The 23,882-nt window shown below is 33.5% G+C and overlaps 1 protein-coding gene across 1 annotated transcript in view; it reads right to left on the bottom strand.

The window, feature by feature from the left end:
- LOC124531981 (kinesin-like protein CG14535) overlaps window positions 1-23,882 on the bottom strand; it is a 415,871-nt gene that overhangs the window by 314,143 nt on the left and 77,846 nt on the right. The window contains exon 3 of the mRNA XM_047106585.1: window positions 16,456-16,528. Coding sequence (XP_046962541.1) covers window positions 16,456-16,528 — 73 coding nt within the window. The remainder of the gene's footprint in view (window positions 1-16,455; window positions 16,529-23,882) is intronic.

Here is a 23,882-nt window from a genome sequence, read left to right as displayed (position 1 = left end):
AAAACGAAATAAATCCGTCGAAAAACTAAAGAGTAATTTAAAAGACCCTCCCTAGATGTAATTACTCATGTAATCAAAAATACTATATTCATGACAGACATGACTCTCGAGCGACATTACGGAGATTTGCATGACATGCCAACAGTGCGAGCAGAAATTATTCTCAAACTGAAGAGATCTCGAATTGAAACCAACATCGATGTAGCTCCGACTATGGAAACCAAAACAGAGATCAAAGGGACAATGCGGGAGGGGTGCATTCTTCAAGGCGATTATTTGCCGACGAGATACGGCGAGTGGATGAGATATCATGTCAAACATTTATTTATTATCATCTGAATCGTCTTTTTCAGCCATTGGTGATGACGTCATTCTCATCGTTTTCGACCACGGCCTGCCAATCTCGACGTATTATTGAATTATATAATTATACAGGACTAAGATTAATGAATAAGTGTGAGCATTATCTACTTCTTGAATTTTTTAATGCAATTGGTTGGCAATTCCGATACGACAGAAATTGGTTGCTTTAAACCAACATGCTTTCCAAAATACAGGGGTTAACACAAGTATTGATACGAGTGTATCTAATATTACAATCAGACTGTAACCTTGTAACTTAACTTATACTTCTATCTCATTTAGGTACAGGGCAGTTACAATCTACCCAGATCAACCAACCTCTCCCCATTTGTTTTGGGTTTGCCGACCTATCGGATTTTACAAATTATGATAGAAAGGTAGACACTGATCCACAGAAAAATTAAATCACATCGATCGATTAATGACTTAGTCGAGAGATGCTTATTTTCTTTTATTTTTATTTTTTTGTTAAATTTAAAAAAAATACGGACAAAGACAATGTATCGTGCAAGTATTGGCCATACTTACGTAACAGTTACGTAAAATTTCATACTATAATATCATATCGTTTGTAATATGTGGTCAAATCTTTTTGAAGTGATAAATTGTTGCTGTAAGGTTCACTGTTTCGTTACGTAACGCGTTACGGCGCCAGCCAGACAGGCTTCCCTTGCTCTTACGCATATGGCAGATGTAGGCAGGCAATAATTATACTAATAATGTACCACATAATTCTTCATCCCTTTAACAATTGAAACTATACAATACATTTCCTTATATTATTATATTGATATACTTATATCAAATTTAAGTATTAACCTAATCTATTCTCAAGTTAATATCAATATCAAATAGTTCAACTTAGATTCGTTTAAGTTCTCACTTTAGTGGTTTTACATACAAACTGCATTTTTGTTTAACGATATCCTTTCACATCTAGCGCGAATACATCTACAATTGTAATAAGTGCGGTGAACGATACAGCATACGTCATTACGCTACAAAGGGCAGCGCAGCCGGGGAACGCTTTGTATCGAATCTTTATCGGCTTTTTGTGACACCTTCCGAAGCGTTTCTAGTTATTTTTTTTCGTACCTGGCTTTTGCCAGATGTGCATATTTTGGTGTTGATGATGAAACATTTATAAGGCCCGTTTCAGACTGCATAATTTTAGATGATTTTAAATTATTTTATCATTTAAGAGCAAGCGAACTTGATTCGTTGATAGTAGTCTATACAAATGTAGGACATGTACATGAACATTTTGACGATTAAATGTTTATAAGAGTTAACTTATAAACAGCATTTTGATTCGAATTATTATTGTTATGCGTTATTTTTCAGAAAAAAAACCATAGCAAGCTTTATGTGCATAGTAGAAACTGTAGACACAAGGTACATAGCACTGGATACTACCCGTATTGTCAACAGTCCCAATCTTTATATACGAGAGTGACTGCTTACCATCGGATGCCTTATTTCCTAATCCAACTACCTAGACAAAAACGAAAATATATTTTTTAAAGATAAATTAGTTTTATTCCATCATAATATTGAATATACCAAATTGATAACCTCCTTATTTTAATGTGAGCTGAACCACTAAATCTTTGAATCTTACACAGTTAATACATACTGGTGTGGGATATATGATTCTATAATAAAATACAGAGCATATTACATTTAAAAATTAATCTATTTAAAGCACACCATACAGTAAACATTAGTAATTTACAATTTTCTGTACAAGATTATATAAATGACAAAAAGTGTACAGAGCTACTTTCAACAAAGGCTCAATGTTTTCTCATTTCTTTGTAAATATTTCTCTGTAAACTAGAGTGTGAGATATGTAAGCTTAAAATTATAATATTGCATTTTCATTACTAAAATGTACGCTCGTGCTTACTACAAAAATGCGACTACATTTTGTTATGATCAGAAAACTACGTATTATGTCGCATAATAGGAAATACTGTACGTTTTCTGTACATTTCCACATTCGTAGTCATGTATTGATGAAAACTGTTTGATGATACGATTTATTTCATACTCTCTAAGTCGCGTATTGCTTTCTGAAATTTCAAGAGCCGCTTCTATGATGAGGTTGTTCACATAGAATAGGCCTAGGTACTAATGTCGTTCACATTTGGAGATTTAGGATAACATTTTAATATACGAGGTGGACATGTTGAACTTCTCACAACAATAACTTTTGTGAATTTTGTTGAATTTAATTTGAACGACAAGTTTTACAATTAACTGAATTTTCACTTATTTTTCATGTATATAATTTGTGTTTATAATTCATCTCAAGGTGAAGGAAAACATCGTGATGAAATTGCATATATCTAACTTTCACGAAATTCCACATGCTTGTGGATTGACATGTGAATCCACGAACCCGAATTGCAGCAGCGTGGTGGAATATGCTTCTAAGCTTCTCCTCAAAGGAGGCCTTAGCCCAACAGTGGGAAATTTACAGGTTGATGCTATTATTATTAAGTAGGTATAATGGCAAATATTTACCACCGCTAAGAAATTGACAAGGAAATAACAACCATTACATACATCATGAATGCGCTATTAAAACATTCTAATCAAATTTCTGTTAGCTCTGAATTGAACCTCTTATAATTAAGGTCCAATATAGAATTATTTTCACTAAACCACCACACATATATATCATTACTCATCATATTATATCTGCAAATATAATCATTACTAAGAGTTATCGTAGTTACGAATTGCACCCATTACTCATTAGTGGCGTTTCTGACGGTTCGTACCTGGTTTGCTTCATCCTTAAGATGTATGCCAATCCCGTAAATGTTTGGACTTGTGTCAGAAAACCCGGCTGTTTACAAATCCACTACACATACATACATCACAGGATAGTGTCAATAAACTTCGAACATTAATAGAACAATTGATTGTTCAACAGTAAAGTCTAGTTACAGACAATTTCATTCGTAGTTTGGTATATTAGTTGACTAAGTATTCTCTTCTATTTTGGTTGAAGAAATTATAGCCAGCTTTCCTTGGTGATAGAGCTTTGAGCACGACCTGGGTAGATTCTACCCACCTCGTCAGTGATAACATCGTACCATCAAGTGTATATATCAGGTAAAAAAGCATATTATTCGATACAAGATTTTATAGATGATAAATACTTGTTGACTTCTAGGCAGTATACATTACATATATTATATTTAACTAATATAACTGTATTTTTTAAATGTTGAAAAAGAATAACTACTGAGTTTCTTGCTGGTTCTTCTCGGTAGAATCTACTTTTCGAACTGGTGGTAGCTTCACTTAATTGTAAAATGACGATTCAAAAGTGCTTATAAAAGCCTAATTGAATAAAGTTTATTTTGATTTTGATTTTTTTGAATATTAAATAAAACAGCTTAGAACCAAATATATTGATGATATCTTGGTACTACTATATTTAATATACAAAAATTGTCAAAATTGACTATAAAACTTGTTAAACGTCTAAAATGACAATTTCAAGTTTTCAAATTACGCAAATGGCGACTATGAATAATTAAGGTTTACTTCTAAAAAGTTAAGACACTTCCCTAATATACATAATAAAGAGCAATGACTGATTTACACCACAGTGTTTACACCAGCAAACTCCATAAAATACATCAAATGCACAGAGGTCTCCCCCTTCCTGTGTGACCGTTCTATAGAATGGTCACCTAATACGGTCAGATTCAGCAGGATTATCGGCATTTTGTACCTCTCAGGGCATAAAGGTGTTAAAACTGTTTACTAACTTAAAAAAGACTTTTGTTACAATTAATTATAATCCAATTTATTCGAAATATAAATCTACTTTTAAAACTAAACATGATACTGGAAAACCATACATCAAATCAAATCAATTTTATTCAAGTAAACTTCACAATAAATCGTTTTTGAATCATCAATAATTAAAAACTACCACCGCTTCGGATTGCCGCTTCTAGCGAGAAGAAACTGCAAGAAACTCGCATTGTTGCTCTTTTCATATAAACAAATTTACAATGCTGTTATTTACAGTAATTAGTGTCCTATCATGGAACCCGAGCTTAACTCCAGGCGTTTCTTTCAAAAAGAACTCTTTCAATGAATATTAATATATAAAATTAATAGAGATGATCCAACAACTGTTTAAATATTCAAGCTCCCCATATTTAGATACTAGTAGTGGCACGCGGCTACGTTCGAGATTTGGGGTGTTGGATGTCACGTGTCGTGCAAAAAGCCCATAGTCGTGCAAGTAGCCCATGTCCTTTCTGGAACTCAAGTTTGCTACCAAATTTAATGAAATGCGTTTCAGCGGTTTGGTCATGAAAGAGCTACATACAGACAAAGTTACTTTCACATCTATAACATTAATATAGATTGTATTTGATATGCTTGGATTTTTACAATAGTATTTTAGTTTTGAAAATTTAATTAAAATGATTTATTTCATAACTTCAACAAATTGGATTGCGACAAAAATGTCAATATACATTCGCTCACATCGAATACAAACTATTCGAAAGTTTTCGAATAGAATATTCTACCAATAATAGAAATTCCACTTCGGGGAGTAGTTATTGTAAAATGTTTAGTTTAACAGATGTTGAGTCTGCATATTGTATCGGAACACCTTGTTTGAAATAGAGGGGCGACATCTGCTGTTAATTGCACCTCTGTTCCACAGACAATTGTTTGTCAAAACACTATGAAATTAGTCAAACTTAGATTGATCAATACACTGTATGAAATAATTTTTTGGTAATATTTATAATTAGTGCAACAAGAATATATAATTTAGTTATAATTATTGCTATATTTGGAGTCGGTGTCAGCCAAGAAAACCCTACAGTATATCTATCAAAAAACAATACGAAAATACTTTAACAAATATGCTTTTTATAAATTACCTTTTATACAATAATATACTGGATCAATCAAGGAGCTCGTATCGCTTCTTTCTTTTGATTGTTGGGGCAAGGGGACGGTGGCTGACACCGGCTCCAAATATTACAATAACTATAACTACGTTATAAAACCGTAAATAGACTTTTAATTAGTCTAATATTTTTCATATCATTTTACTTAGGAGGACTCTAAAAAATATGTTGAATACGCAATTATTTTTATTACTTTTTAGTGCATATTCATTTGTTTTAAAATAGTGTTTTGTTTGAAGTCGGTTTTTCTTTTTGTTAAAATTTTTATTTTATAAAATACAATCAATCCAAATTTAAACGTTTTAAATTTAGAGTTTATGAGCGCTTTTGAATCGTAATTTTACAAAATATTAAACGTAAATTGACTAGTTCGAAAAGAAAATTATTTTTAAAAGAACTGGCAATTAATTATATTGTATCTACCTAAACACCGGAGGTATGTAAGTAAAATAAAGCTACATTAATTGTCAGAAAAAATAACTAATAAAATTTCCATGTTTTATTATCCATATGATCTTGCATGGAGTAATATGCTGTATTTATAAACGATTTTGAATACAAAATTTAATTTAACAAATGGACAATGGTATTTTTTTTATACTTTTTAAAATATTCGCAGTAGCTTCGTTATTTATATTTTATTCGCAATTGTGGAGTATTGCATACTTAATTAATTACTTCAACCATGAACGTAGGCGCTGTGTCTGAATTTTTCTTTACACTGGATTGAAGGACAAATTAAACGAATTAGCTGATGTCAAAAGTAACCCATACACACTTTGACTGTTATTATATTTAAATCCAGTACTAATAGATATTGATACGCTTTGAAGAATGATTGATACCCAATAAACAATTTCTATCACACAATTTCTTCAATAAATTGTATGCCATTAGGTTTGCTTCGTATAACATTCATGCTAAAAGTAAAATGTCAGTCAGTAAATTTCTCACAAGGATAAATCATAAGATATTTTAATATTATTCATTTTTATAAATTTAAAGCAGAGGTCAACTGGAAAGAACTCATACCTTCCACGCATCTTTTCTATTAAATAAAGTAAAGGAAAACCACTGTCTTGTATGCATGTACAAATAACAAAAAGTCAGTCAGATTCCAACGTGACATTTCCCCTTCTCATTACAACGAAAACATCAAGAATAATCAGATTTTTATCCGCAAATGCTTGCACATCCCTTACGGTTCCGTATTACCACAATTTGCGACACGTCACCGCATAGCGTCCCCAAAAATCGATGGAACATCTATCAATATCGTAAATTTGACTATAACAACGTGTTTCCGGACCGCGTGCCGTGGGGAGCAAAAATTAATAAGGGGAAACGATTTTAACGAGGAACAGACAAATTGATGCAGAACGATCATTTGTCGAGTTCGAACTTTAGATACTCATTCCAACTTCGGAGAGATAAGTTTAACTATCAGCAAGAATAACTTCGGAGCATGCGTAAGATCCGATGCAGAACATATTTCTGCGTTTTAACTTTTCCTTTCTTTGGTTAACTTAGTCTTACTGTGATGCTAATTTCAAGGGTAAGGTTGTTGCTATATTAGCAAAGAATGGTTAGATAATATCACAGAGCTACTGTATTATGACCGTAGTGTCATATTAAGAAAAAAAAACTGGAAGTCTACACGACTAAACACTATTTCAAAACAAATTAATATTGTAATATTGTAAAAATAATTGCTTCTTCAAAATATTTTTCATTCCTTGGAGTATATTCTTTCCAATAAAAAATAACACATTATAAATAACGTATATCAAAACACCACAAGGCGCTTCTTTGTGCATTTTCTACCCACACTAACAAAACTTCACTAATATTTCTGGTATGAAAATGATCTGGTAGGAAAATGATCTACAGAAACGAGTTGATTTTTCGACCTCCATTATTATGTTAAATATATGTCGGCGCGAAACCACGAATTTATGAAAGACATATTAAATTAATATTTTTTAGAGAAATGATAAATTAGTCTGAAATGTTTTAGTTTTGTAAACAGGTGTTATGTTGAGTGAATAAGTCTACCCACCTATTTTTGTTATAAAAGATCAAGCGCCCGTCGGTATCGACAGACTTGGTCGAGCCGTTGGAGCGATCGGACCGTCTCATATTGGAATAAATCAGAGAGGATTATTTCGTGAGTTTTATTTCATACCACTGAAGATGGTTAAAGATCGAAACTCTGTTTTTTTTAAAAAACTGGCTCGGACATGCTCTTACGTTATATATGGTATAATATCTATACTGATATTATAAATCTAAAAGTAACGCTGTCCGTTTATCTGTCGCTCCTTCACTAATAAACCACTGAACCGATTTTGATCCAATTTGGTATAAAGCAAACTTGAGTTTTAAGAAAGGACACTTTTTTACCTAACATATGACAACCGATCCCTAGTACCAAATATAATAGCTAGTCGTTATTGTACTAATATTCTCATTCTATAAATATCTCATTTAACCAATAAACATTTTATTTCAAGTTATATAAGATAAATGAAATTGAATATATTTTCAAATCATCTCTCGAGTAATTTCATCTTCGTTCGCAAGAAATTTATTTATAGTAACTCTTGTCGAAAACGTTTCGATGGATGGATCTTCATAAAAATATATTGAAAATATCTGACAAGATATGAAATATTCATAATAATGTCAGCTTAGATTTTGAATCCAAGAAGTATAATATCATAAGAAAATATTTTTATTAAAAATAATTTATTTTCATTATGAAATTACTTTTTTTTTAAATTCTGCATTAGATAATTATCAAAAGTATTTATTAAAACAATGTATATAAAACTTCCTATTTATTTTTCTTATGATTCAAGCTATCTCTAAGGGAGGTCCCTTCCCTGGAGCATTTTCCTGTACCTATTCTAACAGTTCAAATTAATGTTCGCCAAAAGAAGTCTTACTTCTGACTACAATGACAAATGTTTGTATCAGTGTTTGCCATTAAAACCTTTTCTTTGTTTTCCCTTTATGGAGGACGTGAAAATACACCTAATGGTAAGTAGTCATTACCGATATTGGCGCCAACCTTGATAACTATGCTACTATGTCTCTTGTGCCTATAGTTACATTCGTAAAATTTCGTAGAACTTTTACATCATCGTCCTCATTATATTTGAAAGGTTTTAATTAAATAAATAATTATTTGACAACATCACATACATTACTCTGTTCCCATTGTAAATAGCTAAAGCACTTGTTTTGAAAAATCAGAAGTAACGACGATACCACAAACACCCAAACCCAATACAACATAGCAAACGAATGGTAATCTACATCGACTCGGCCTGGATCTGGAGTGGCATACCCATGAAAACCGGTGTAACCTTCAAACTGGAACTGGAATAATGCTAAGTATTGCTCCTTAGTGTTAGAACTTACGAGGAGTAACTACCACTACCCAGGCAGCCTTTCTCTATCACCAATCAAGGTAGAAAAGTAATTTTGCGCACGAAAGCTTGATATTTTATTTATATATTCCACAGTCAACTATAAACTTTCAAGTACCTACTTATACATCCCACATACGTTTTTCCTTATGAATTTAAAAGTGAATATCATGATGATCATTCATAGTACATATAAATCATATTCCAAGTCGATTTACACTGCCGGTATATTTCTTACGAGAATTTTATAGCCCCTGACACCTCGACTGTAACCACGAGTCTTGCGAACTCGAAAATACTTTAATTAAAATACGAGTTAAATGAAAAATGAAGTAGCAAAAATTGTTGCTTTTATACTAAATTTTTCATTATAAAAACGAAACTTTTACTATGAGACTATGTAACTTATTAATTTAAAAAAAAATCGTAATCATTCTCTATATATAATATTTAAGGGTATTACAAAAAAAATGTCAACGTTCCATTTTTAAATACAAAACAAAAGAACCTCAGCAGGCACCGGTTTGATAGCGTTATTTCCTTCCTCGATGCTCAAATAAGATCTTTATCGCCAACCAAAAGTAGGGCCAAAGATTTACTCCCCCAACACAAACTTCCGACACCATTTGAAATTCATTCTTTACGAAACGTGTGATGTAATAAAAATAGCTCTGGATCCGAGGTAGTGGCTGCATGATAAATTATGCACCCCTCGATTTTAAGATTGCGCGCGATGCATTAGGGTGATTTTTTATGTATTTTTTAAAGGCAGGAGTCAAACGAGTATTAAGGTGTAATAGATTGATATAATTATTCTATTAAGCAATTGAGCGCGTTAATGTTGTAAATATAATTCTTACAGTATTTGTTATTGTGTATAGTAGGGACTGCTTTGATTGGTTTATAACAAATGTAAGAGGAATCCTGGGTTCTGAATTTACCTACAAATTTATTTCGATATTTATACTTTTTTAATGTATAGTAATTATGTATAGTAGGGATTACGATTTTTTTTTTAGTAGGAACTGCTCTGATTGGTTTTTAACAAACGTAGAAGGAAGCTTGAGTTTACCTACAAATTTATTTCGCTATTTATACTGTTTAATAATAGAATCATATACGTCTTACAGATTCGATAAAAAATATGGAAGTGACGTTAAAATCTTTAAACATTTGAGGTCAAAACGGCGTCCAAAAATACTTTCCCTTCTTGAAATATGTATCGACGATAAAGTCATCAAAAGTGACCTAACCTAACCTAACCAACATTTTTTTACCAAGTCGTATCTATATAATTTAGTCGCATTGTCCTACAAATTCCGAGGTACCCTCGGAATTTATAATATATAGTAATATATATTTTTTTTATTACTCGGAATTTATAATATATAATAATATATATTATAAATTCCGAATAATTATTATAATAATTCCGAAAAATAATACAACTAACCCCCGATCATACACATTAGTGTGTATGATCGGGGTATACACTCATAAATTTGTTAATACCATAAGACCCTTTTTCTCATCACAAATAGTAGAACCAAAATATTACATACAGTTTATTCATTATAACGGATAATAAAGAAAAAGAAAACACATACACATATGAATCCTAAAAGCATTACACCACCAGTTGTAAAAAAATCGTATGACAACATCTGAAGTCTATATATTTACATATACATATATAAAAGACAGTGTAAAACAAAACAAAGATTCATGAACGGTCTCCCGGTGTGGCGCCGTCTCGCAGATTCTGGTCTGGGTGCTATTAGCTGAGTCAGCAGCTCTAATAGCGTGTAAATTATCTCCTAGGATGCCCTCTATCTAGGATGACTCTCAACCTTTACTAATGTTTTGATTTTGCAATTTGAATTAGGGTGGGGTATGTGGTAGTTACAGGGAGTGGAAATCTATTATCATCTAATTTACTACCGTGATGTTTAATTTACAAAACATAAAAGCATTCAATATTATATTTGATCATCGTTCATTGTCACCTACTATCAGTTATGATGGTAGCTGATGATAGCAGAGATGAGGAGACAAATTACCAAATTATTCATTAACCGGTGATTGCGAGTTCAAATCCAGGCAAGCACCACTATATGTGTGGCCAATTTCATATAAATTCTGCCATATATGCATTCTACCAAGCCGCATTGGAACAGCGTGGTGGAATATGTTCCTAGCCCTCTCCTTAATGGAAGAGGAGGCCTTATCCCAGCAGTGGGAAATTTACACGCTGTTACTTTACTTTTACTTTTTTTTACTTTACATTACTAGTTGTCACCCGCAGATTCGGTCGCGTTTTAGGGGTTGCTTGTCATATGTTTGGCAATAAAAAGTAGTCCATGTCGTTTCTTGGGGCTCAAGTTTGCTTCACACCAAACATCATCAAATTCTGTTCAGTGGTTTAGTAACGAAAGTGCGACGGACACACAGAGTTACTTTCACATTTATAATATTAGTATAAACTCTGAAGCGTAAGGATCATTACAATAATAATCTAATTTAAAATATTTTAAGCGAAATAATAATTCCTCGATTTATATTCAATTAAATTATAATAAGTATAAATTTCAGAACAAAATCACGACGAGAGCTGGTTATTTTAAGACGGACAGTAATACTATAAACACAACTTTATGCCCAACATTGTACACCATATCGTACAGCAAGACTATTCTGTACACTCCATAATGAATTCGATCGTAAAATAACAAAAGAAGCCTTATTAATTCATAAATATAACCAAGGGAATAAAATAAGGGAACATAGTAGCTCCAACATATATGTAATTTCAGTTCAATCAGTCGAAAATTTAAGATTTATACAAAAAAAAATTATCCCCTAAGAGGGAAAATTTATTGAAATCCTTACTTAGCGGATGCCTACGTCATAACATCTAACTGCATGCCAAATTTCAGCCCGACCCGTCCAGTGGTTTGGGCTGTGCAGTGATACATTACTATATCGGTCAGTACTAATAATTAATATTAATATTGTAAAAAAAATTAACACAAAAAATATGTTTACGTAAATTGAAAATCCCGGAATCATTCTGTTTATTGATGAAAAGTAAAGCAAAGTAACAGCCTGTACATTTCCCACTGCTGAGATAGGGCCTCCTCTTCCATTAAGGAGAGGGTTTGGAACATATTCCACCACGCTATTCCAAAGCAGGTTGGTGGAATGCACATGTGGCAGAATTTCGATGAAATTAGACACATGCCGGAGACGATTTATAAACACAAATTAAGCACATATATATAGTATTGCTTGCCTGGGTTTGAACCCGCAATCATCGGTTAAGATGCACGCGTTCTAACCACTGGGCCATCTTAGCTTTGAATAATATTGACGAAAGCAGAATTAAAATCCGTTACGTAAATTAATACCCAAGAATTAAGGTGGCGGTAAGCGTTTTATACGATGTAAAGAAGATCTTAAATCGGCCGGTTTTGCATCGTATCTGGTTCACGAAGGATCGTGTGCATTGTGTGTGAATCACAATGCGTATAGAAGCTACGTCTCTTGTCTGCGATAAACAATGATACACAGACTTAACTGACCGTAGATATGAAACCACTGTAAATCGCAACCCCTCAGCAAATACAAGCAAGTTATAATCACAATTATTATTATTATTAACCAATACTGTAAGGACACATTCTGAGATTTATAGATTTATTGCATATTAATACTATTTTGTACTATGAATACAATGTAATCATAACACTTTCATGTTATGCTGTCTTATGTTAAAAGTTTGCAGGCTTACTAAAATAACAATCTATATATGTATATCTATATCATATCATTACATAGTAAACGCTGTCTGTCCTTATGTATGCTTAGATCTTTTAAAATACGCAACAGATTTTGATGCAGTTTTTTTTAATACTTAGAGTGATTCGAGAGGAAGGTTTTTGTATATAATATTTGGATCACTTAGTAAACAAACAAGAAAAATCTGTAGTACATTTAATATCAGCATTGCACCCGTGAGAAGGCGGAGGGGTCGCGGGTCGTATATGAGGACTAGCCAAGCCAGATCTTAGGCTATAATATATTATCTTGAGTTATGGAAATAAATGACATTTTATGTAGTTATTGTATAAATAAATTCACGACTGGCCATTGAACTTGGCACCCATTTAGATCTAACTTATTTTGTCGTCGAAGTCAACAACCAAGCTTTATCTTGGCTCTCATTTTAGATTTATGTTTTTGATGGGATATATATTACAGAGAGCAGAGATGGCCCAGTGGAGCAGAGATGGCCCAGTGGTTTGAACGCGTGTATCTTAACCGATGATTGCGGATTGAAACCCAGGCAAGCACCGCTGATTCATGTGCTTAATTTGTCTTTATAATTCATCTCGTGCTCAGCGGTGAAGGAAAACATCGTGAAGAAACCTGCATGTGACAAATTTCATAGAAATTCTGCCACATGTGTATTCCACCAACCAGCATTGGAACAGCGTGGTCGAATATGTTCCAAACCTTATCCTCGAAGGGAGAGGAGGCCTTTAGCCCAGCAGTGGGAATTTACAGGCTGTTGTTGTTGTTGTATATTACTACAAATACTTTAACGAACAATTTTATTGAATATAAATGTCGATTACTTTTGACATTTCACGTTCGAAATCATCGTCGAGTTGTATAGCGAATACGCTATCAGAATATCAGCATTACCTTGTTAGACAATAAATACGAGTTCGCTACCGGTATGGTTTGGCGCCTGTCCTGCCGGTAATTGCCATAAATTGTAAACAATGGATCCGACGCCATATACGTAGATGCCTTTTATACAATTAACTTTGTAACTCGGGCCAGTATTGTTCGTGACTGTGGGGCGTTGTTTTATTAAATATAATATTCATTTACGTATTCGAATGTACTGATGTTAAGAAATTCAGATTAATACATTTGAGTAAAGTTATAAATATATATTTCTTTGCTGAGTTTCTTTCGCCGGTTCTTCTCAGATCAGGGTATTTTCTTTTCCGAACCGGTAGTAGTATTTCAATTGACTATCAATAAGAAAGTGTAATGCTTCTATATTGAATAAAGTTATTTGAGTTTGAGTTTGAGTTTAAATACACTTTAAAGACTAGTTTATACTAATATTATAAATAGGAAAGTAGCTTTGTGTGTTTGTCTTCCACAGTACAACTACTGAATTGAATTTGATGTAATAAGGTATGAAGCAAGCTTATACTACAAGAATATATATGAGTAAGATAAAGAAAAATTTTAATATATACGACAGAAATACCATTAAAAACAGTATACTAAGAGCCGGGCTAGGTTACGTCCTTTTGCTTTTGACAACGTGTATTCAAAACTCAGTACCATGAGAAAGTGTAACAAACAAACTTACGCACGCGTTTATAATACTAGTAGACGTCCGTGGCTTCGCTTGCGTTACAGACGTTGATCGTCAGATCCTTCCTCTGAGTTCAAACATCCTTCATACCAATTCGGTCCAGTGGTTTGGGTGTGTAACATACACAGAATTACTAATCAATTTATAGTATTCAGCTGATATGGCCCAGCGGTGAGAACGCGTCTTAACCGATGACTTCGAGTTCAAAACCAGGCAAAAACCAGTATAAATATGTGCTTAATTGTGTTTATAATTCATCTCGTGCTCTCTGTGAAGGAAAACATCATGAGGATATGCAAGTGTCTAATTTCATCGAAATTCTGCAACATGTGCATTGACCAACCCGCATTGGAACAGCGTGGTGTAATAGGTTCAGACACTTTCCTTAGTGGGAGAGGAGTTAGCCCAGCAATGGGAAATTAACAGGCTGTTACTTTACTTTTGTAATATTCGAAGAGATTAGTAAGATTAAATTATATCACCTTATATCCATGTTAATCAAGAACCTATTCCTTATATATTATTCAAATGTATTCAAAGCTTTCATCCCACTATCAATATCGGTAAATTATGGTTATAACAAGGGGACCTAATCCCACGAACCTTATCAATCTCGGCTTAGACGACGCGCAGAATTTGTATTTGTAATCGCATATAACACGTGGGGTGTATCGTCTAATACGTCTTTAACGTTATTTTTTTTATCTTAGAAAGGCAAACAGCGTGTTAATTTAATTGCCAGTGATTAGTGACGTTTACCCCTAGATCTTTAGCATTGTAGGCAGGAAAGAAGTTAAGAGAGGTTTGAAGGTTTTATCAAAATCAAAATATACTTTATTAAAGTAGGATTTTTTACAAGCACTTTTTAAGTGAAGCTACAACCGTTTCCGAAAGTAAATTTCACTGAGTAGAACCGCCAAGAGAATCAGTAGTTACTCTTTTTCAACATATTAAAATGCAGTCATGTTAGTTAAATTAAATTATATATGTATGTAATATATAAATCATATCATTAATAAGCTTCAATGTTGATTGGTGAAAGCAAGCACTTGAGACGAATTCTGTATTTGAGTACAATCGCCACACGCCACTCTAATTATTTAGTACAAAATCATCTCGTTTAGTATGACACAACTTAGATGTAGCATCGGCTAAATCAATGAAACCGATTACTGCCGATTTACACCAATAGAAATAGCTCCCTATCGCGCCATTCGACGCTATTCGCTACAGATTCTCGCGTCAGTCCAATCCGAGAAAGCAAGTACATGTACATATATCGACAAGTCAAATTGACGAATATTTTAGGTCATATGATATTACAAATTATTACATTTGTGTAAAGATCATATTGACATAAGAAGTAAATATTGATAATTTGGGATAACGTACTTAATTCGGGTGTGATCAGTTAATCGAATTTTGCCGATGTTGTGTCGTACTATAATTCTCTTCAAGATTTGAATCCAATTCTTGTCCAAATCTATAGTTCATGTGAGATAATTTGCTTATGGTACTAAGAATAAGAATAAGAAATGTTTATTCGGGACAAACATACATTGCAAACATAATTATCAAAAAAAAAAACACAAAAAAATCAAATCAAATCATCATCATATTTAACATTAGCTAAATAACAACATTAACTAGTGACTATAAGAAAACCACAAAAAAAAACTTAAAACATTTAAAGGAAATTAAAAAAAAATAATAATAATATAACAAATGCCACAAAATTTATACAAATAAACAAACAAAGTCTTAACTTATGATGTCTGCAATCGCGATGTTTCCCGAAAAGGTGAACCATTCAGCTTTTATGTTGGATTAAAACCCAACGCTGATTTTCAATGGTACCCTTTGTGACTGTGACGAGCCGTGACAAAGTGTTGAATAAAAAAATTAATATAGTTATCTAAAATAATAAGAATATTATATAAATAAATACTTTATATACTTACGTATTATAATTCAGGTTGTCGTTTAATAGCAATAAATAAATGCAAGTTTTTAAAGTAAATGCAAAGCGAACCGCCAAAATAATAAAATAATAGCTTTGAATTAATAGAAAAAAAATAATAATAATTAGACATTATAAAAATAAATTGTATCAAAAATAGCAAGTTGCAGCGAGTAGTAAAAGTAATAAAAAAATAAATAATAAATAATTAATAAGAATAGTATTTATGACGAATGTAGTTGCAAACTATATAAATATAACTTGTATTTGATACGAAACGTGTACAAGGTTTTTGAGTGCACTAGGAGCTTATAGCCAAAAACAGTGTAGACTTACCGCGTTGAGCGCCTCCATTTCATACTGGCTAAGTTTGTACGAAGCGTCCGATCCCACGAAACGTAGAGTCGACCTGTAAAATAAATATTACAATTTAAATCGTCATATTAACAAACGCTTATGATTATACTTTAGGAATAGAACCTTCTTATAAGATAAAGAGCAACATCGTCGTCTGATACGGATACTGAATCTCCTTTCCAACGGTCTATCAGAAGCGTTGAAACATTTCATGATAGTGATCCATCATTACATAGTATAAAACAAAGTCGCTTACTGCGGTCTCTCCCGATGTACGCTTAGATCTTTAAAATTACGCAACGGATTTTGACGCGGTGTCGAGAAGAAGGTTTTTGTATGTATTTTTTTATGAGATAGGCGGCAAACGAGCAGGAGGCTAACCTGATGGAAAGTGACTACCACCGCCCATGGACATCTGCAACACCAGGGGGCTTGCAGGTGCGATACCGGCCTTTAAGAAAGGAGTACGCTCTTTTCTTGAAGGTTCCCATGTCGTATCGGTTCGGATAAACCGCCGGCGAAAGCTGGTTCCACAAAGTGGTTGTGCGAGGCAGAAAATGTCTAAGAAATCGCGCTGTTGTGGATTTTCAGACATCATGTAATACATGGACAATTCAGTAAAGTACACTGATAATTTTAGAAGTTTTATAGTATATTTAGTGCGAATCCGGGGCGGACCCGCGGCTAGTAACAAAGTATAAGGTACTACTAATCTTGGACTATACGATGTTATGTCTCGTGTACTTGCAATAACACTGGCTTACTCGCTATGCTTAACGGCACAAATCAATACAAAGTATTGCTTTGGCGGTAGAATTACTTACCTTAGGAATTTAGCATTGACAATCACAACAAAACATTTCTAGTATTACAAAGTATCTATTGCCATAATATTGGGTGGTTAGAACGCGTGCATCTTGACCGATGATTTCGGGTCCAAATTTTTTTTTTTTTTATGGTATAGTTTGGCGGACGAGCATATGGGCCACCTGATGGTTAGTGGTCACCATCACCCATAGACAATGACGCTGTAAGAAATATTAACTATTCCTTACATCTTCAATGTGCCACCAACCTTGGGAACATGTTATGTCCTTTGTGCCCCTAGTTACACTGGCTCACTCACCCTTCAAACCGGAACACAAAAATACTGAGTACTGTTATTTGGCGGTAGAATAACTGATGAGTGGGTGGTACCTACTCAGACGGGCTTGCACAAAGCCCTACTACCAAGCAAGCACCACTATATATATAATATATAATATGTTCCAAACCCTCTCCTTAATGGCAGAGGAGGCCTTATCTCAGCAGTGGAAATAAATACATAAAATATTCAATATTCATATAATTAGATATACCTGTATATTCATACAAGTAATTTTAATTCTACAATCGCATGGTAATAAAAAACAAACAAAATATAATGTACATTAAGAGTATTTTATTTGATGGTCCGGTGGGTGAAATAAATGTATCCTTAACAAAACATTGAGAAAAAATAGTAAAAAAGAAATGAAATTAATGAAAATCTGTCTCTTGTATATCCCCCAATCTTCTCAAATAGAGAGAAACACAGAGTCGAGCAGCGGTTCTTTACTTAGAGTATTGAAAAATATCATTAAAGAAAATGTTTATAAATATGTAATTCGAATAAATGTCAGGAGTAAGGCGGTCGTCAATTTTCATATAAAAATATCACATTCAACCATAAAATATGAACATTATCAGCCAACCCCTTTAATAATTAACACTCATAAATGTTACTAAGTTAATTTATGAATATATTTCTCGTTGCAAAGGGTGGGGTGTGAGTGCAGGCGTTTTATCTTAATTCCGTATCTTTATTTTAATTTTTTCCTCACCGATTGTTGGTCTATCTGAATTTCGCAAAATCCTTACCTAAGTGAGAAGACTTACAAAACCAAAACAGCTTCTTAATTTATAATCTTTATATGAACGTAAAAATATATATGTTTTGTTTTATTAATTTTACCCAACGGCTTTTTATGTGGTTTACATCAACAAACAGTATCAACACATTCGAGTTCATATATACATATCTGATATAAATTGAACAGAGATGACCAGTGGTTAGAACGCGTGCATTGGGGGTTCAAACCCAGGCAAGCACCATCGATCTCGTGCTCTACGGTGAAGGAAACCCACGTGTGTCCAATTTCATAGAAATTATGCCACCAACCCGGATTAGAACAGCGTGGTGGAATATGTTCCAAACCTTCTCCTCAAGAGAAGAGGAGGCCTTAGCCCTGCAGTGGGAAATTAACAGGCTGTTGTTGTTGTATTATGTGGAAAAATTAGTGATGTATTATGGTATAATATCGGCTATAAGGTGACTTCGTATTTATAAATCGCTATCACTAGAGCCAACCTCACAGGTAAGACAAATACGCTCATTTCCTGCGCATAGCGCCCAAACGTCCGAGCCGACAAATTGCACCGCCGTGCCCTTATTCTGAATATTCGGTTTTTATTGGTCGATTATTTTTTACAGTCTGTATTAATGAGAAATTATACGAAATCTTAATGTAAAAAAAAAACTTTATAAACGATAAATATTTATCCAGATTAGTGCGTTGGAGAGAAATATGGCAAATGAGATCGTTTTTTGAATATCGATTTGCACAATTCTGGTCATCACGAGAAATGTATTAAAAGTTTGAAAATTTAATCATGATTTTTTAGTCATAAATGACTATGTCATGTATTAAATTATTCGCATTTTTTTATTAAGTGCTAAGTCTCATTGTTATTTTTAACAGGATGGACACCGAGGGGAACACAAAGATGTAGAGGTAGACCGAGAAAGCGATGGGAAGACATATTTAGGGAAAGGAGTGGATCAGACTGGAGAAGGAAAGCTCGAGATTGAGACAACTGGAGGAAGCTGAGGGAGGCCTATGCCAAAGAGGCGACTTCCATAAAAGATTAGCTGCATGTTTCAAGAATCATAATATATTTTTATTTATAATTAAATCATGTAATGAAACCGGTAATTAATAAAATGGAAATAATATATAATGTAATAAAATTAAAATATTGTGAGCATGTTTTGTGGTAGAATAAAGGCTATATTTATTTTATTTATTTAAGTCTCATTATACTTATAAAATAAATAATTGACAGTATTACATAGCATAAAACAGAGTTGCTTACCTACCTACCTAGTCTGTCCCTATGTATGCTTAGATCATTAAAATTACACAACGGATTTGAAGCCGTTTTTTTTTAAAGAGTGATTTATTCAAGATGAAGTTTTTGTATGTATAATACGAGTATCGTACATGCATATTATAGTAGATAATGGTTGAAAAACTTAGTATCAGCATTGTAGCCATGTGAAACCGGGCCGGGTCGCTAGTTATATATAATAAGTATTCAGAATAAGGTCACCGTGACCTCAGAAGGCGAATGGCACAAAGTTAGCTCGCCTGTTTTATTTATGACGCTTATGCGCTAACGAATTCAACTTTTATTTCTTTTCTTATCCGATCGGCTGAGATGGGATACGGAAATGACGATTTTCGTAAAATATTACTTTATTACTCCTTTTTAGAACATAAAAAAATATTTATACAAAATAACACTTATCTAGCTTTCGAGTGTATATAAAAATATTTAAATAGGCTTGGTAGTATTAGACAGACGTCATTTCGTATGCTAAGTAACAACAACAGCCTTTAAATTTCCCACTGCTGGCCTCCTATCTCTTTTAGGAGAAGGTTTGAAACATATTCCACCACACTGTTCCAATGTGGGTTGGCGGAATACACAGATGTCAAGTACACCTACAACTATTTCGGAATGACGATTCTACCGAAAAGATCCAAAGCGAAACCAATTATTACACTTATTATCTATTTATATAAAATCGTAATAATTAACTAAACCAATCATATAAATCTTTATTCAGTAGCAAAGTCAGATAACATCCTTAATTCTTAAAAGTGCTTTGGGGGATATTTTACACCGCTTTATTTTTGCTCCAATATTTAATGTAGGTACCTAATAATATTACATCCTATTTGATTGTGATGATAATCTGCCACATTGTCATCCCTCGACTAGACTAGGATAGGAGCAGTTTGAATCCAATAGGATACGAGACCTTTTCTTTAATAAGAGAGCCTAAATTGGATTTGAGACCAACTCACTCGAGTACCATAACACATTTTTTATGGTATATGTTGGACGAGCATATGGGCCATCTGATGGTAAGTGGTCACCATCACCCATAGATAATGACGCTGTAAGAAATATTCACTATTCCTTACATCGTCAATGTGCCACCAACCTTGGGAACTAAGATGTTATGTCCCTTGTGCCTGTAGTTACACTAGCTCACTCACCGGCTTGCACAAAGCCCTACCACCAAGTAATACATAGTATTTTATAACTTATATATAAAATTTATTTAATTCTTACAGCAAACTTCAATTGAAGGAAGTAACTAGTACTTTAAAATACTCATTGTACAAATCCCAACAAAGTACGAAAGCTAATTGAAATAGCAGACTATGAAGATATTAAATATAATAAGGAAATGAGTCGTGTCCCTGAGCGGTAACCGCGTTAGGCGGAAGATAGTCGGGATTGTCGGCTTCACGTTGGAACTTTCTGTGATGTGTTACCACGAAAACTCATCACGGTTAAATGCAAAAACAACGTTGAGTTAAAAAGACCAGTCAAGATCGTGGTAGGGCACTGGGCACAAGGGCGTGGAGTTCCCTAATATTTAATACATCAAAATTTTTCAATTACCTTAATCAATTATGTTGTAGTAAACAGATGTGTTATTAACGCGCAAAAAATGAAGACTAGAAAACGTCCTAATTGGGACGTTTGCCTTTCGTTGTTTTACGTAGTAATACGTTATAAAACATCATAATTACGTAGTAATACGTTTTGCGTAATTAAAACATCTAGTTATCCCTTTTATTTATTGTTTTTATCAAACTATCCTTTTTACTTTTAACGAAATGTAAAAATAAACTAAAATAAACGGTCCCCGGCGCGGCACACTTTTTTCTGTTGTTTAGTATGGATATAACATATCTGTTTATTAGAATATCATTGACCTTAATATACACCAACATTCAAATAACAGTTAATGATTGGTAGAGCCAAACATGAGCACTTAAAGAAGTGACAATAATTCTTTATCAGCTATCTAAATGTAGATTTTATTTCTTAATTAAGTATAATATTTATATAATACAAAGGGGAGTGACCCATTATAACCATACGTATGAGGAACAAAACCAGAGTTCCCAAGGTTGGTGGCACATTGTTATTGCCCGAAATGAGAAATTTCAAACGGCCCATAAAAGTCATATATCGAATAAATGTACTTGAATCATATGGTTTTATTTCAATTGGATATACCTAAGTAGAGTCGAGATGGCGCAGTGGTTAGAACGCGTGCATCTTAACCGATGATTGCGTGTTCAAACCCAGGCAAGCACCGCTGATTCATGTGCTTAATTTGTCTTTATAATTCATCTCGTACTCAGCGGTGAAGGAAAACATCGTGAGGAAACCTGCATGTGACAAATTTCATAGAAATTCTGCCACGTGTGTATTCCACCAACCCGCATTGGAAAAGCGTGGTGGAATATGTTCCAAACCTTCTCCTCAAACGGAGAGGAGGCCAGCCCAGCAGTGGGAATTTACAGGCTGTTGTTGTATACCTAAGTAAGCAACGTATACACACGCAAACACGCTTATAAATGCCTAAACTCTAGAAACGGTAATGTAGATAAACACTATTAAATAATACAATAATAAGATTACGAACTAAATGGTAGGGGTTATTGTGGTCACACGGGGCTAAGACGTCGACTGCCCCGCGGCTGTCTACGCCCTCTTATTAATATTCCTTCCAGACTCCGGGCGACTCATTACAGTTACCAATTACATCCTAAGTCGATGTGACGTGTAATAAATTTTGCTTTTTAATTTAAGTTCCTGACACAATTATGACAATTACATAAATAGGTAACTTCATATTGGTGTAGTACGAAACAACTTAGACGTAGCATCGGCAAAATTCGTAAAACCGATTACATCCACATTAAGTAAGCTGTCCCAAATTACCAATATTTATTTCTTATGTGAATGTTATCTTTACACAAACGTAATAAATATCATATGTCCTAATATATTCGTTAATCTGTACCTTATTTGTAAAACCGATTACTGCCAATTCATACAACCAATAGAAATAGCTCCCTTAGATAATTCGTCGCCATAGATTCTCGCGTCAGTTCAACCCGAGAAAGCAAGTGCATGTAAATCGACGTGTCAAACTAACGAATATATCAGTTCATATGATATTACAACTTATTACGTTTGTGTAAAGATTATATTCACATAAGAAATAAATATTGTCAATTTGGGATAGCGTACTTAATTCGGATGTGATCGGTTCTACGAATTTAGCCGATGCTATACTATACAAACGCAAAACATTAATCATTAAAAAATCGACCTTGAATTGTTCCTTCCATCATGAGTACACAGATAAAATATTACAAACCATTCTCCGTTTATTACAAAGTATCTCTTTGCTACTACATTAAGCTCGGGGAAAACTTTTCCCATGGGTACTGGGTGGATCAGACCATACAGAACCTCTTCAATACGCCATTAGACAGATCTAGAGCCATCAACGTCACCTGAACTTATACCCTGACATTTCACATTAACATTACGAAACGCACGACATATTCAGAGCATGTCTCACAACTAAACAATAAAGAGGCGTACTGCACATACTTGTAAAACTATTCACGATAATTTTCAAATTAATCAATGAAATTACGACTTTATTACGTATGACGTAAGATAGAAATTGTATTATAGTTTGAAAGAGCATCAGGCAATCGAAATCTGTAAGATATTTTCAAAGGTAAACATCACACGTGTAGTGTGTGAACACACGTTTGTGAGATTTAAGGATAATTTAGGTATATATAAAAAAAATTAAAATCACGACTGTTCCATATTCAAATCTTCCAAGTAGGAACTAGTTTAAATAGGAAGCTTAGAAGGTAGGAGTAGAGTTGTAGTTGTGTATTATTTTGTTAACACTAATTTTATTTATAAGTGTTATTATTAATTATACACACTACGAAAAATACTAAAAACGGTAGAGAAGAATTTTTCTGCTAATTCTTGTGCTCTCTTATGCCATTTACTTTTATCATCGTGATTGGAAACTTTAAAATACAATACCTACGTTGAAATTAATAAACATATTATTTGTACAAATAATTAGCGAACTGCCAACCGTCTAGGGTGGGGTGCAATTTATTAAACTCATCAAATTACAATGTCGATTTTCAAATTTTCAGAGCATTAAATCTAAAATTGGAAAGCGTCCCAAA

Source organism: Vanessa cardui, chromosome 8, assembly GCF_905220365.1.
Source record: "Vanessa cardui chromosome 8, ilVanCard2.1, whole genome shotgun sequence".
In the NCBI taxonomy this organism is placed as follows: domain Eukaryota; kingdom Metazoa; phylum Arthropoda; class Insecta; order Lepidoptera; family Nymphalidae; genus Vanessa; species Vanessa cardui.
The sequence above is the reverse complement of the archived record's forward strand: the minus strand, read 5'-3'. Positions and strand labels throughout refer to the sequence as shown.